At 44.3% G+C, this 14,811-nt stretch overlaps 1 protein-coding gene across 3 annotated transcripts; it reads left to right on the top strand.

The window, feature by feature from the left end:
- Window positions 1-4,419: 4,419 nt before the first annotated feature.
- LOC123043497 (two-component response regulator-like PRR37) lies at window positions 4,420-7,499 on the top strand. Of its 3 annotated transcripts, none has more exons than XM_044465963.1 (9): window positions 4,420-4,573; window positions 4,662-4,918; window positions 5,026-5,225; window positions 5,329-5,493; window positions 5,578-5,711; window positions 5,874-6,029; window positions 6,437-6,614; window positions 6,720-7,137; window positions 7,220-7,499. In XM_044465963.1, exons 2-9 carry the CDS (start codon window positions 4,908-4,910, stop codon window positions 7,284-7,286), a joined length of 1,329 nt encoding a protein of 442 aa, XP_044321898.1. In that variant the 5' UTR covers window positions 4,420-4,573; window positions 4,662-4,907; the 3' UTR covers window positions 7,287-7,499. The 3 variants fall into 3 exon arrangements, with proteins under 3 accessions (XP_044321898.1, XP_044321899.1, XP_044321900.1); XM_044465964.1 differs by having other exon boundaries at window positions 4,426-4,573; window positions 4,772-4,918; XM_044465965.1 differs by having other exon boundaries at window positions 4,432-4,918; window positions 6,437-6,572; window positions 7,220-7,497.
- Window positions 7,500-14,811: the final 7,312 nt, after the last annotated feature.

Here is a 14,811-nt window from a genome sequence, read left to right as displayed (position 1 = left end):
AATCTATGAGTTGTACCGTAACCTTTTCAGGTTTTTTTCCCATCTAAAGTTCTAAAATTTGCCCAAATTTTTGTATCGATAAAAATGATAACTTTATTCATCTTGAATATTACTCAAATTTGACTAGAATAGAAAGGACAACACGTATGGTTAACTGTAACAGTTCCATTTTTTGAAAATGTTCAAGTTTCAACCAAATTTGAGTCAAAATTTCATAATTGCATTCTCTTAAATAACTAACTAGAGTAGGTTGAAAGATACTCCCTCTGTAAACTAATATAAGAGCATTCAGATCACTACTTTAGTGATCTAAATGCTCTTATATTTCTTTACGGAGGGAGTAATATTTTAATATACTTTTCAATTTTCAAAATACTGATAATTGATTATCTCTTAAACTGCACACAGATTTTGCTCAAAATTAAAAGGTAAAGTTAGTAGGATATTTGAAAGAGCGAAACTTCTGAGTGGCAATTCGGCCGTAAGAGCAAAATCCATGGCAATCTATAGCTATACCGAACAGGAGCGGCGTCAGGCCCCAGGCAGCCCTGGCCATCGTCTGGGGCGTGACGGACAAAGTATGCGCACACTGTATAGCACCGTAGCAGTAAGGCTGGCCTTGGTCGTCTTCACATCCTACTGGCATTGAGTGCACCACACATGTGTGGTTACATCAAGGACATATGTGTATTAAGGGTTTTTTGCGTCTTGGATGTAACTCTACTTATCATGGAATAAAACTCATTTTTCCCTCGCAAGAAAAAAATACGAGTGAAATCCATGACAAACTCTTCACACTTCACCCTAGTAAGGCCGAAGAATCCATGGCAAACTCTTGCGTGGTACTTGGGTCATATGCGCAAGAGCCATGAAAATTAATTGTGTGATGCATCTAAAGACATTCAAAGCAATGCGAAGAGAACTGAAAGGATCTTATCCGATTTCGTAGTGTGAACGTTGATATTTCTTTCTCTATGAAGTTTTTTTTAGGGAAGACCATTATGGCTAGCTTTATTGCAAATTAAAGCAGTAAAACATCATCCACAAGTCTGGAAACAAGACAGCCGGGTGGCTCGTCCGTCCAGCTACTAGAAACCTTATTACAAAAAATATGTTTAGCTAGCACATGCGCCGCATCATTACATGATCGAAAACAATGATTAAAAGTGACCTTCCCAATAGACGTAGCCGCATCCACACACTCCGCAAATATTGTCGTTGCAGTGTCCCACCATCTTGTTTGTCCAGTGCAAGCATCAATCACCATGAGGGAATCAGACTATGCTTCAACTCGAGAAAAACCCAGGGTATTGGCAAAAAACAGTCCATCGCGCATAGCCAACGCTTCCGTGGTCACCACGTCCGCTGCAAATTGGATATAGCGGCATTGGGCAGCCACAAAGTTACCTTTGTGATCCCTAATGACCGCCGTCGTAGCTCCAGTTCCCTCGTCCAAATGGAAAGACGCATCCACATTGACTTTCACAAAGTTCGGCTCTGGTTTTCTCCATGTATGCTCCTGTATTGCCCGGTTCCTACTATTTATCTGATGGTAGTTAGTCGCTATCACTAGGACGGAGAGTGGCCACCTTGTTGGTGAAGGTGGCGCTCCTCCATGCGTTAACTCACGCCTAACCCACCATAGATACCAAACTCCAACAGCCAGCACATGTTTCACATCAAGACTGGGTTTGAGAGGTAGTGCCCTGTCTTCCGCCAACAGTAGGTGTTCAAATATGATTGATCCCGAGCGATCAAATGTTATAGCTTCTTCGATTATATCCAGAATGCCTAGTCTCTGCCATAACTCGTGAGCATGTGTGCATTCGAAGAACAGGTGACGCACATCTTCCGCAGCCTGGTGACAGATCGGGCAAGATCCATTAGAGCCTACATGTCTGTTTGTGAGTATTGCTTTCAAAGGTATTATTCCGTGGAGAGCGCACCAACAGAAAATCTGCACCTTACGAGGGACTTGCAGTTTCCAAACTCTACTCCAGATTTCCGGTGTAGTTGAGCCAGACGGACATGCCCAAACATTTGCATGCTGCCGGTAAGTCTGAACCCATTGTGTGTGATAAGCTGATCGGACAGTAAAGACCCCTCTCCGATCAGGGTTCCAGGCAATAAAATCCTCAAAAGCTGCCGTACTCAAGGGAATTTGCAAGATCCTTTGGACGTCCACTGGGTTGAAGATAGAGCGGATCAACGCTTCATCCCATGCCCCGGTGTAAGGGTCAATGAGGTCGCTAACCGAAGAAAGGATAGACTGTCCCCTGCTCGAGATTACCTTCCTGTTAGGACTCGATGGTACCCATGGATCGGTCCATATTTTCACATGCTCACCGGTTCCAATTCGCCAAACATATCCCAATTTAAAAGTCTCTAATCCCTTCATTATACTCTGCCAAATGAATGAAGCCCCACTTTTTAGGGTTGCTTGGAGTAGGCTTCCATTCGGGTAGTACTTTGCTTTCAGAACCCGAGCACATAGCGACTCCGGATTGTTAATGAGACGCCAACACTGCTTAGACAGCATAGCCAAATTGAAGGAATAAAGATCCCTGAAGCCCATTCCTCCTTCATTCTTCGGGTAACAAAGTTTCCACCAAGTGTACCAATGCATTCTTTTATGATCTTCGTCATCACCCCACCAGAATTGAGCTATCAAATCCGTGATCTCCTTGCAAATCCCCTTCGGTAGGCTGAATACTGACATGGCAAAAACATGGATTGCTTGAGCTATAGATTTAATAAGTATTTCCTTACCACCTGTAGATAGTTGCTTCTCCATCCATCCTTTCAATCTTTCTTTTATTCTTTCACAGAAATATCGGAAGCAGTCACTCCTATCCGCTCCTACCATTGCAGGCAGCCCAAGATATTTGTCAGACAAAGCTTCAGTATCAATATGTAATAGTTGACAAACCTCAGTTTTTGTTACCAGAGGGGTGTTAGGACTGAAGTACACACTAGATTTTGATAGGCTCACCAATTGTCCCGAACTCTGACAGTAGGTATCCAGAACATGTTGTAAGGAAGCTGCATTTAGGACATCTGCGTTCATGAGAATGAGAGAGTCATCAGCAAATAAAAGATGTGATACTGATGGTGCATTTCTGCACACTCTTATTCCCTCTATGCCACCAGCTTCTTCTTCAAACTCCAATAAACTGGACAGACCTTCTGCACACAGTAGGAACATATATGGGGAAAGGGGATCACCCTGTCGAATGCCCCTCGTAGGTGTGAAAGACCCTGTTTCATGAGAATTAAATCTCACTCTGTAGCTGACCGAGCTTACACATGACATCATCATCTTAATAAATTGGCCGTGGAAACCCAAAGCTGACATCATATGACGAAGGAAAGACCATTCCACTCTGTCATATGCTTTATGCATATCTAACTTGACTGCACATAACCCTGTTCGACCAGCTCTTTTATTCTTGATCTTGTGTATACATTCATATGCAATTAGAATATTATCCGTGATCATCCTCCCAGGTACAAAGGCACTTTGGGTGGGCGAAATAATATCAGGTAGAATACTTTTCAAACGGAAAGCTAGCATTTTGGACACAATTTTATATAGGACATTGCATAGACTAATTGGACGAAATTGAGTTACCAACTCTGGTGTGTCCATCTTCGGGATCATAACGATCGTTGTCTCATTCCATTCAGGTGGGATCTTCCTGGAATTAATAGCTAGCAAGACTTGTTGGATAATATCATCTCCCAGAATATGCCAATATTTTTTGAAAAAAATGGCATGAAGCCCATCGGGACCTGGGGCCTTAAGATCGCCGATGCTAAACGCAGCCTTACGCACATCATCAGCCGTGTACTTCTTTCTCTATGAAGTTGGCTTCAGACAAATCCTGTATGCAGAGCAAAAAAGAAAACCGAGGGAGGATTTGAAAGGGGGCGGAACCTTGGAGCGGTATTTGGTCACACGAGCAAAATCCATGGCAAGCGCTTCTTCACACTAGGGCTGGTCGAAGAGGATGGATTGAGTTGACGGCTCCAGCGTTCCAGGGCTCCCCTCGACTCCTTCGACTCCACCACCGTTGCCAAGGAGTTGATTGAGAGGCGAGCGAGGGCAGCCGTCCGTCCACGCGTCGGCACCCGGTTTGTCCCGGCGCCAAGCAGCTCCTCCGTTTGCTTCCGCCACCGGCCGCCAGGCGGGGCCCACAAAATCCACATCCCCCGGTGATCCGCTGGCCCGGGCTGGGCGCCTCCGGAGGGCAGAAAAGATATGCGGATCCAGCGCGGGTGCGGCGGGGTGTGGAGCGCGCGGCTTTTGATTTACGGGGATCTCTTTCTGGCCGCCCCGGGGCCCCACCACCGGCGCTCCCCGCCTCCATTTCGTCCACGTCACCCGCCCCCTCCCCCAATATCTACTCCTCCGCCCCCCTTCGCTTCCCGCACACACACACACACACGCGGACTACTCCTCTGCTCGACTCGACTGCAGTCGCCGCCGCCGTCCATGGCCGCGCCCCCTCCCGCGTCTTCGTCGTCCTCCTCCTCCTCAACCTGACAGGCAGCGCAGCGCGACAAACGCGAGGTGAGCTCCCGCCTGTCTGTCACTCGTCTGCTCTGTTCCTGCCCGATTGGGGATCGAATCATCCGTTTCAATCTGCGTGTGGATCCAGGGCATGCTCCTTCCTTCACTCCAGGCCCTCTCTCTAGCTAATAATATGTGCCCGGAAATTGCTGGAGATTAACCGGCTCGCCGCCTTGTCTGCTACTGCCCCCCTTTTAGCCGCCGGCAGCTCCATTCGAGGAGACGATTCATTCCGCTCCGTCTCAACCACTTGCTCTTCTCTGTGTTTTTTGCGTTTTGTTTTCTTGATTTGATTCGGTGGCCCGCCGTCGACGAACGCACGCACGCACGCCGGATGCGACCGAGGTTCGATTATTACTCACGGCAGCGTACTGCTGGTTGTGCTATTATGCGCGCCTCCTCCCTCGCCGTCAACCACCAAACGACCCCAACATGTTTCCTCTTGGAGTCAGGCCGCCTCCTCCTAGCGCCATGGACCGTCATCACCACCAGCAGCAGCAGCAGCCGCCGTCGCCTCAAGGGGACCATGCCGCCCAGCCGCGCTGCTGGGAGGAGTTCCTCCACAGGAAGACCATCCGGGTCCTGCTCGTGGAGACCGACGACTCCACCCGGCAGGTCGTCACCGCCCTGCTCCGCCACTGCATGTACCAAGGTCCTTACTCATACTCTGTCTCAGCTACTACCGGTGTTAATTTGCACTGGCTCGGTCGTCATGGAGGTACTAAATCTGGGCGTTGGTTGTCTGTCATGTTCAGTTATCCCTGCTGAAAACGGCCACCAGGCGTGGGCGTATCTCCAGGACATGCAGAGCAACATCGACCTTGTTCTGACAGAGGTCTTCATGCACGGCGGTCTCTCCGGGATCGACCTGCTCGGCAGGATCATGAACCACGAGGTCTGCAAGGACATCCCCGTCATCAGTAAGCACCCCCTCGCCGCTATAATGTTTCAGTATCAGGTCCATTTCGTCCACGTGCATAGATTTATATCTTCTTGGTTTCCAGTGATGTCGTCGCACAATTCGATGGGCACGGTCCTCAGTTGCCTGTCAAATGGTGCTGCTGACTTCTTGGCCAAGCCGATACGTAAGAACGAGCTTAAGAACCTTTGGGCGCATGTGTGGAGACGCTCTCACAGCGTAAGTTACTATCTCTCATGGTGTATCATCATTCAGAAATACTACTGCTGCTGCTGCTGCTGCTTCAGTTCCTAGTTTCACTTGTGTCCTTCCAGCTTACTAGTGCATCTTTTACTGGTATGGTACTGGGTACTAAAACAAAGTTGTTTTCATGGAACTCAGTCCAGTGGCAGTGGTAGTGGAAGTGCCATTCAGACGCAGAAGTGTACCAAATCAAAGAGCGCTGACGATTCCAATAATAACAGCAATAACCGCAACGACGATGCCAGCATGGGGCTCAATGCAAGGGATGGCAGCGATAATGGTAGTGGCACTCAGGTATGAGATTTTTATGTTTTTTTTTACTACTATCTGTAATATTTCCAGACAAGACTGAACACAACAATTTTTAGGATAAGGAAGCTAGATAAAACTGAATGCAACTAACTGCTTCTGCTAGTGCACTAGAGGTCAATTTGTCCATATAGCAAACAAATTATCTGTGACTACTACATGACTCATTCTTTTTGTAAACTACCGAACTTAGACAGGTCTGTATTTTACTCTAGTGTAGTAGAAGTCTTTGCTTAAACTGTACGAGGAAACTGCTGGATAGTAAGATTTGAAACATATGCTAGTTGTTTGGACTTTGAAACTTGAATCAACTGCTGTAAGTAGAATACTTAGATATGTGAGAAGTATCTGCATCTGAACAAGTTTTCTCATCAATTTATTTTAACGCGCAGAGCTCATGGACAAAGCGTGCCGTTGAGATCGACAGTCCACAGGACATGTCTCCGGATCAGTCAGTTGATCCTCCTGATAGCACTTGCGCGCATGTGAGCCACCTCAAGTCAGAGATATGCAGCAATAGATTAAGAGGTACAGATAACAAAAAATGCCAGAAACCAAAAGAAACTAATGGTATGGTATGCTCAAGTGCTCAACCGGCTCACTGTGCAACTGAACCAAAAGCCTGCTACTTGTGCCATTTTGTACTGACTAAATAAATTCCAATATGTTTTCCAGGTGATGAGTTCAAAGGGAAGGAGCTGGAGATAGGTGCCCCTGGTAATTTGAACACAGATGATCAATCCTCCCCGAACGAGAGTTCGGTCAAACCAACAGATAATGGACGGTGTGAGTATCTGCCACAGAACAACTCCAACGATACAGTTATGGAAAATTCGGATGAGCCAATTGTTCGAGCTGCTGACCTAATCGGTTCGATGGCCAAAAACATGGACGCCCAACAGGCAGCTAGAGCAATAGATGCTCCTAACTGCTCCTCACAAGTGCCGGAAGGGAAAGACGCCGACCGTGAGAACGCCATGCCATATCTTGAGCTGAGCCTAAAGAGGTCGAGATCGACCACGGAGGGTGCGGATGCGATCCAGGAGGAACAGAGGAACGTCGTGAGACGATCAGACCTCTCGGCATTCACGAGGTGCAAAGCATAATATCAGTGTCCTTTGTGAATCCTTAAATCATCCATATGTTGCATACTAACCGTTTTCATTCTTTGCAAGGTACAATACGTGCTCGTTCTCCAATCAAGGCGGGGCAGGGTTCGTCGGGAGCTGTTCGCCCACGTGACTGCCAAGCGTTCATAACGTCTTGGTTCTATGGGATGGGTGCTTCACCTAGCGGTCCTTCTAGGACATATGCTTTCTTGGCAGCTATGAGGATGATCCTCAGGTTCCGGACCCAGTCTGAATAGTTGCTGCCATCATCTTTCAGCTTGGTTTTCTCTAGGAACGCGTTGAAGTTGAGGTTGACATGAGCGTTGGCCATTTGATCTACAAGACATTTTGCAAAGGTTTTTAGACTAAGTTCATGATAATTAAGTTCATCTAATCAAATTATTTAATGAACTCCCACTCAGATTAGACATCCCTCTAGTCATCTGAGTGATACATGATCCGAGTCAACTAGGCCGTGTCCGATCATCATGTGAGACGGACTAGTCATCATCGGTGAACATCTCCATGTTGATCGTATCTTCCATACGACTCATGTTCGAACTTTCGGTCCCTTGTGTTCCGAGTCCATGTCTGTACATGCTAGGCTCGTCAAGTTAACATAAGTGTTTTGCATGTGTAAATCTGTCTTACACCCATTGTATGTGGACGTTGGAATCTATCACACCCGATCATCACGTGGTGCTTCGAAACAATGAACTTTCGCAATGGCGCACAGTTAGGGGGAACACTTTCTTGAAATTATTATGAGGGATCATCTTATTTACTACCGTCGTTCTGAGCAAATAAGATGCAAAAACATGATAAACATGACATGCAATCAAATAGTGACATGATATGGCCAATATCATATAGCTCCTTTGATCTCCATCTTCGGGGCTCCATGATCATCTTCGTCACCGGCATGACAGCATGATCTCCATCATCATGATCTCCATCATCGTGTCTACATGAAGTTGCTCGCCAACTATTACTTCTACTACTATGGCTAACGGTTTAGCAATAAAGTAAAGTAATTACATGGTGTTTAATCATTGACACGCAGGTCATACAATAATTAAGACAACTCCTATGGCTCCTGCCGGTTGTCATACTCATCGACATGCAAGTCGTGATTCCTATTACAAGAACATGATCTCATACATCACAATATATCATTCATCATTCATCACAACTTCTGGCCATATCACATCACAAAGCAATTGCTGCAAAAACAAGTTAGACGTCCTCTAATTGTTGTTGCATCTTTTACGTGGCTGCAATAGGGTTCTAGCAAGAACGTTTTCTCACCTATGATAAAGCCACAATGTGATTTGTCAACTTATATTTACCCTTCATAAGGACCCTTTTCATCGAATCCGCTCCAACTAAAGTGGGAGAGACAGACACCCGCTAGCCACCGTATGCATCACATATATATAATTCATCACAACTTTTGGCCATATGACATCACAAGGCATATGCTGCAAAAACAAGTTAGACGTCCTCTAATTGTTGTTGCATGTTTTTACGTGGTTGCAATAGGGTTCTAGCAAGAACGTTTCTTACCTACGTGAAAGCCACAACGTGATATGCCAATTTCTATTTACCCTTCATAAGGACCCTTTTCATCGAATCCGATCCGACTAAAGTGGGAGAGACAGACACCCGCTAGCCACCTTATGCAACTAGTGCATGTCAGTCGGTGGAACCTGTCTCACGTAAGCGTACGTGTAAGGTCAGTCCGGGCCGCTTCATCCCACGATGCCTCCGAAACAAGATAAGACTAGTAGTGGCAATAAAATTGACAACATCTATGCCCACAACAAATTTGTGTTCTACTCGTGCAAAGAAACTACGCATAGACCTAGCTCATGATGCCACTGTTGGGGAACGTTGCAGAAAATAAAAAAAATCTACGCTTCACCAAGATCAATCTATGGAGTTCATCTAGCAACGATAGAGAGGAGTGCATCTACATACCCTTGTAGATCGTGAGCGGAAGCGTTCAAGACAACGGGGTTGACGGAGTCGTACTCGTCGTGATCCAAATCACCGATGATCCTAGTGCTGAACGGACAGCACCTCCGCGTTCAACACACGTACGGTTGGGGAAGACATCTCCTCCTTCTTGATCCAGCAAGGGGGAAGGAGAGGTTGATGGAGATCCAGCAGCACGCCGGCGTGGTGGTGGATGCAACAGCGATCTCGGCAGGGCTTCGCCAAGCTCTACAAGAGGGAGAGGTGTTGCGGAGGGAGAGGGAGGCGCCAGAGACTTGGGGTGCGGCTGACCTCCCTCCCCTCCCCCCACTATATATAGGGCCCCTAGGGGGGGCGCCGGCCCTAGGAGATCCAATCTCCAAGGAGGGCGATGGCCAGGGGGGAAACTTGCCCCCCAAGCCAGGTGGAGGCGCCCCCACCCCTAGGGTTTCCAACCCTAGGCGCAGGGGGCGCCCAAGGGGGGCGCACCAGCCCACCAGGGGCTGGTTCCCCTCCCACTTCAGCCCATGGGGCCCTCCGGGATAGGTGGCCCCACCCAGTGGACCCCCGGGACCCTTCCGGTGGTCCCGGTACAATATCGGTGACCCCCGAAACTTTCCCGATGGCCAAAACCTGACTTCCTATATATAATTCTTCACCTTCGGAAAATTCCGGAACTCCTCGTGACATCCGGGATCTCATCCGGGACTCTGAATAACTTTCGGGTTACTGCATACTAATATCTCTACAACCCTAGCGTCACCGAACCTTAAGTGTGTAGACCCTACGGGTTCGGGAGACACGCAGACATGACCGAGACGACTCTCCGGTCAATAACCAACAGCGGGATCTGGATACGCATGTTGGCTCCCACATGTTCCACGATGATCTCATCGGATGAACCACGATGTTGATGATTCAAGTAACCCCGTATACAATTCCCTTTGTCAATCGGTATGTTACTTTCCCGAGATTTGATCATGGGTATCCCAATACCTCGTTCAATCTCGTTACCGGCAAGTCACTTTACTCATAGTGTAATGCATGATCCCGTGACCAAACACTTGGTCACTTTGAGGTCATTATGATGATGCATTACCGAGTGGGCCCAGAGATACCTCTCCGTCATACGGAGTGACAAATCCCAGTCTCAATCCGTGTCAACCCAATATACACTTTCGGGGATACCCGTAGTATACCTTTATAGTCACGCAGTTACGTTGTGACGTTTGGTACACCCAAAGCACTCCTACGGTATCCGGGAGTTACACGATCTCATGGTCTAAGGAAAAGATACTTGACATTGGAAAAGCTCTAGCAAACGAACTACACGATCTTGTGCTATGCTTAGGATTGGGTCTTGTCCATCACATCATTCTCCTAATGATATGATCCCGTTATCAACGACATCCAATGTCCATAGTCAGGAAACCATGACTATCAGTTGATCAACGAGCTAGTCAACTAGAGGCTCACTAGGGACATGTTGTGGTCTATTTATTCACACATGTATTACGATTTCCGGATAACACAATTATAGCATGAATAATAGACAATTATCATGAACAAGGAAATATAATAATAATCATTTTATTATTGCCTCTAGGGCATATTTCCAATAGTTGTGCCCACCTCGGTGGCCTCCTGCACCGCCTCTTTGCTCTATAAATACCCCAATATTCCAGAAACCCTAGAGGAGTCGACGAAAATCAATTCCAGCCGCCGCAAGTTCCAAAAACACCAGATCCAATCTAGGCACCATCTCGGAGGGGTTCATCATGTCCATTGGTGCCTCTCCGATGATGCGTGAGTAGTTCTTTATAGACCTACGGGTCCATAGTTAGTAGCTAGATGGCTTCCTCTATCTATCTATCTATCTATCTATCTATCTATCTCTCTCTCTCTCTATCTCTCTCTCTCTATCTCTCTCTTTCTCTCTCTTTCTCTCTCCCTCTCTCTTGATTCTCAATGCAATGGTCTCTTGGAGATCCATATGATGTAAGTCTTTTTGCGATGTGTTTGTTGGGATCCAATGAACTTTGAGTTTATGATCAGATCTATGTTTTTATCCATGAAAGTTATTTGAGTCTTCTTCGATCTCTTATATGCATGATTGCTTATAGCCTCGTATTTTTTCTCCAATGTTTGGGTTTTGTTTGGCCAACTTGATCTATTTATCTTGCAATGGGAAGAGGTGCTTTGTGATGGGTTCAACCTTACGGTGCTTGATCCCAGTGACAGAAAGGGAAACGACACATATGTATCGTTGTTATTAAAGATAACAAGATGGGGTCTATTTCTACATAAATAGATCTTGTCTATATCATGCCATCATTCTTATTGCATTACTCTATTTTTCCATGAACTTAATACACTAGATGCATCCTGGATAGCGGTCGATGTGTGGAGTAATAGTAGTAGATGCAGGTAGGAGTTGGTCTACTAATCTTGGACGTGATGCCTATATAATGATCATTTCCTGGATATCATCATGATTATTTGAAGTTCTATCAATTACCCAATAGTAATTGTTTTCCCACTATTTGCTACTTTTCTCGAGAGAAGCCACTAGTGAAACCTACGGCCCCCGGGTCTCTTTTCATCATATTTGCCTTTGCGATCTATTTTCCTTTTATTTTATTTTCAGATCTATTAAACCAAAAATACAAAAATACCTTGCTGCACTTTATTTTATTTGTGATCTATTTATCCTATCTATTACAACTTTGTCGCGTCTTCTCGCCAATTTGAGGCACCGTTACCCGAAAGGGATTGACAACCCCTATAACATGTCGGGTTACGAGTATTTGTTATTTGTGTGCAGGGGCTATTTACGTTGTGTTGCTTGGTTCTCCTACTGGTTCGATAACCTTGGTATCATCATTGAGGGAAATACCTACGGTCGTTATGCTGCATCATCTCTTCCTCTTTGGGGAAATACCAGGGAGGATCATCAACATCAACCAGGTTCCTAATCGCAAATCTCATCTCCTCGTAGTTTACATTATTTTTTATTTGCCTCTCTTTTTCCTCTCCCCCACTTCACAAAAAAAATTTGTTTTATTCGCCCTCTTTTGCATTCGCTATTTTCTCGTCAGATCTATCCGTGTTCTTGTTCTCTCATCACAATGACTGGTTTGAACGCTCCTCCTTTGTTACCAGATTTTGAAGTTTTATACTTCAAACAAAGACAACGAGAAACTTTGAAAGATGCTTGGTATAGGCTAATGGAGTCCTATCGTGTTTGCAATTTAAAGGGAGACGCAAAAAATTTGCTTAGAAATTTTTATGTGGGGTTGGCTTTGCATCATAGACAACTTTTAGATTTTGTCGCAAAAGGGAATTTTATTGAGCTTGATGTCAATGTTGCCTATGAAATCTTAGAAGAAATTTGGGGGTTCCACCACAAAAGAAATGGTTTTCTTTCACCCCATAGGGAGCTCAAATTTTAGACAAACTTGGTGATTTGCATAAGCATATGGTCGGGTTGCAAAAATATAATGAACCTCTTAAACATCTCAACGGTAGCATCAACCGGATGAACACTTTGATTAACCTTTGCAATAAACGGTTGGATATTTTATAAAAAGATCTCAAGATGGTTTCTTTCCCGAAAAATTTAGGTAATCACAAAGAGCCTCCCGGATTTGAAAAGATCCTTACTAAAGTGGCAAACATCACGGAGGACAACACTTAGATCCTATGCGTTATGCCTAGCTAGGGGCGTAAAACGATAGCGCTCGTTGGGAGGCAACCCAACTTGTATCTTTTTGCTTTTTGGTTTTCTTTTTGTTTTCAATAAAATACACAATTATGCCTCTGGTTAGATGTGTTTTGTGGTTTAAATTAGTGTTTGTGCCAAGCAAGGCCTTTGGGATGATTTGGGTGAGAGTTGATTTGATCTTGCTGAAAAACAGAAACTTTTGCGCTCACGAAATTATTTTTCATTTTTATCAGAAGAGTGCTTTTGAGTTGATTCTTTTTGTAGAAGATTAATAAACAAATTATTCAGGTCGTCCAAATTTTTAAGAACTTTTGGAGTTATAGAAGTATTCGAAGTAGTCAGATTGCTACAGACTGTTCTGTTTTTGAGAGATTCTGTTTTCTTTGCGTTGTGTGCTTGTTTTGATGATTCTACTAGATCAATGATGGCGCGCATTGCTGCGCCCGTCTATTTATGCACTTTAATGTTAGAGATTGAAACAAATATATGTTGAGATTTACTGTTTTTCAAAGTAGTGAATTTTAATGTCGATTTGGTCAATTGTACATGTGGTGGGCATTTGTGCTCCTTTATTTGCTATGTAAGTTATACATAGTCCAGCAAAAGAGCTCTATAACCCCAGTTAGAATTCACTACTACATAGCTACAAATTATTGTGAAATTCATAAAGACAGACATTGCAATGCAAGTTCCTAAATGCCAACATTTGGTTCATAGATTGTTGCTTTGATCATGAAAATATGACATTTCGTTTACAATGCAGAGTTGATATTAAAAAAAAGAGGCATTGCTCATAACCCACTTAGCCCACAATGAACATAGTTAATAAAAAAATGCTATCTTTCTCATATAATCAATCTCCAAGGCCGCACTTTATCAGCAAGGATGGCATAAGCACCATACTACTATGACATTTTTCATTTGAGGGATGAGCTAGCCAAATTGACAGCGACCAAATGATTTACAAAGTTTGTGATGTCATAGACCAAACAGGCTTACATGTTCCTGGGCAAGTAGGCAGCTACATCAATCAGCCACGCCATTACAGACTTCTCGAACAATAACCAAATCAAATATTATCAAAGTAAAAAGACAACAGGAAGGAGAGATTTCTAAACATGGCGACAGTAACACAAATATACAACCAAAGCAAGCAAGCGTTGCCGCGCCCCTCCATTTGTTGCATAGAATGGTAGAAATTTCCACACGATATGAATTGAAAAAAAGTTAAATTTTCATGAAGTGAAATAAAAGGTGTGTTAACGTGCCCATGCCATCTATTTTCAAAAATAAATAAATAATCTTTAAGAAAAGTTAAATGCATAAAAAAGTCCAATAGTTTACATATACATTGGCTCAATATAGTGGTGAGGCATATTTATTTATATTACTCATGGTCTTTATATCACCTTAGTATCTACTAACATATAAATAGCAATATTCAAGGATTTTCCCACAAAGAATTCTGGTGATCTTTTTGTCAACTTCACTAACAAATCCAAATACATGTACGTATTTTAATATTTCAACAACAGTTCACTGTGTAACTTTTCTCACAAGTATGAGAACATCTTAATGGCAGAATAGTGGTTGTTTGTCCCTTCTATTCAGCTAAATCGGCAGAACTCTGCAGCAAATAGTACATCATCATGGTTCACTCTAAGAATCTGCTTTACTCCAAAACATACACCCTATTCTCCTATATATATGTCTGCAATCATTCTTATTCTACATGGTTAAAACCAGCACATCATAAGCTTGTAGGTTTTGAAGTATCTGAACCAGACACGTGAACAAAAAATATTTCCTGCGAGCATTATAACCATACCACAAAGATGGTTGTAGGAGCAAAGCCCTTGTGCCTGTCTAGTCAAACTAATTGTACTGAACTTCTTGACTCAAACATGGTTGCACTGTTTCAAATACTTGTCCAACATTCGCTGTCATTTTAGAGACC

This window comes from Triticum aestivum, chromosome 2B, assembly GCF_018294505.1.
Source record: "Triticum aestivum cultivar Chinese Spring chromosome 2B, IWGSC CS RefSeq v2.1, whole genome shotgun sequence".
NCBI classification, from domain to species: Eukaryota; Viridiplantae; Streptophyta; class Magnoliopsida; order Poales; family Poaceae; genus Triticum; species Triticum aestivum.
Note: the sequence above shows the minus strand (reverse complement) of the source record. Positions and strands in the feature narration are given on the sequence as shown.

What these genes read in the sequence shown, in the direction of transcription:
- LOC123043497 (XM_044465963.1), top strand. An exon ending in CAAGGACATCCCCGTCATCA is followed by an intron (nt 5,494 to 5,577) that starts GTAAGCACCCCC and finishes CTTGGTTTCCAG; the next exon opens with TGATGTCGTCGCACAATTCG. An exon ending in GAAACCAAAAGAAACTAATG is followed by an intron (nt 6,615 to 6,719) that starts GTATGGTATGCT and finishes TATGTTTTCCAG; the next exon opens with GTGATGAGTTCAAAGGGAAG.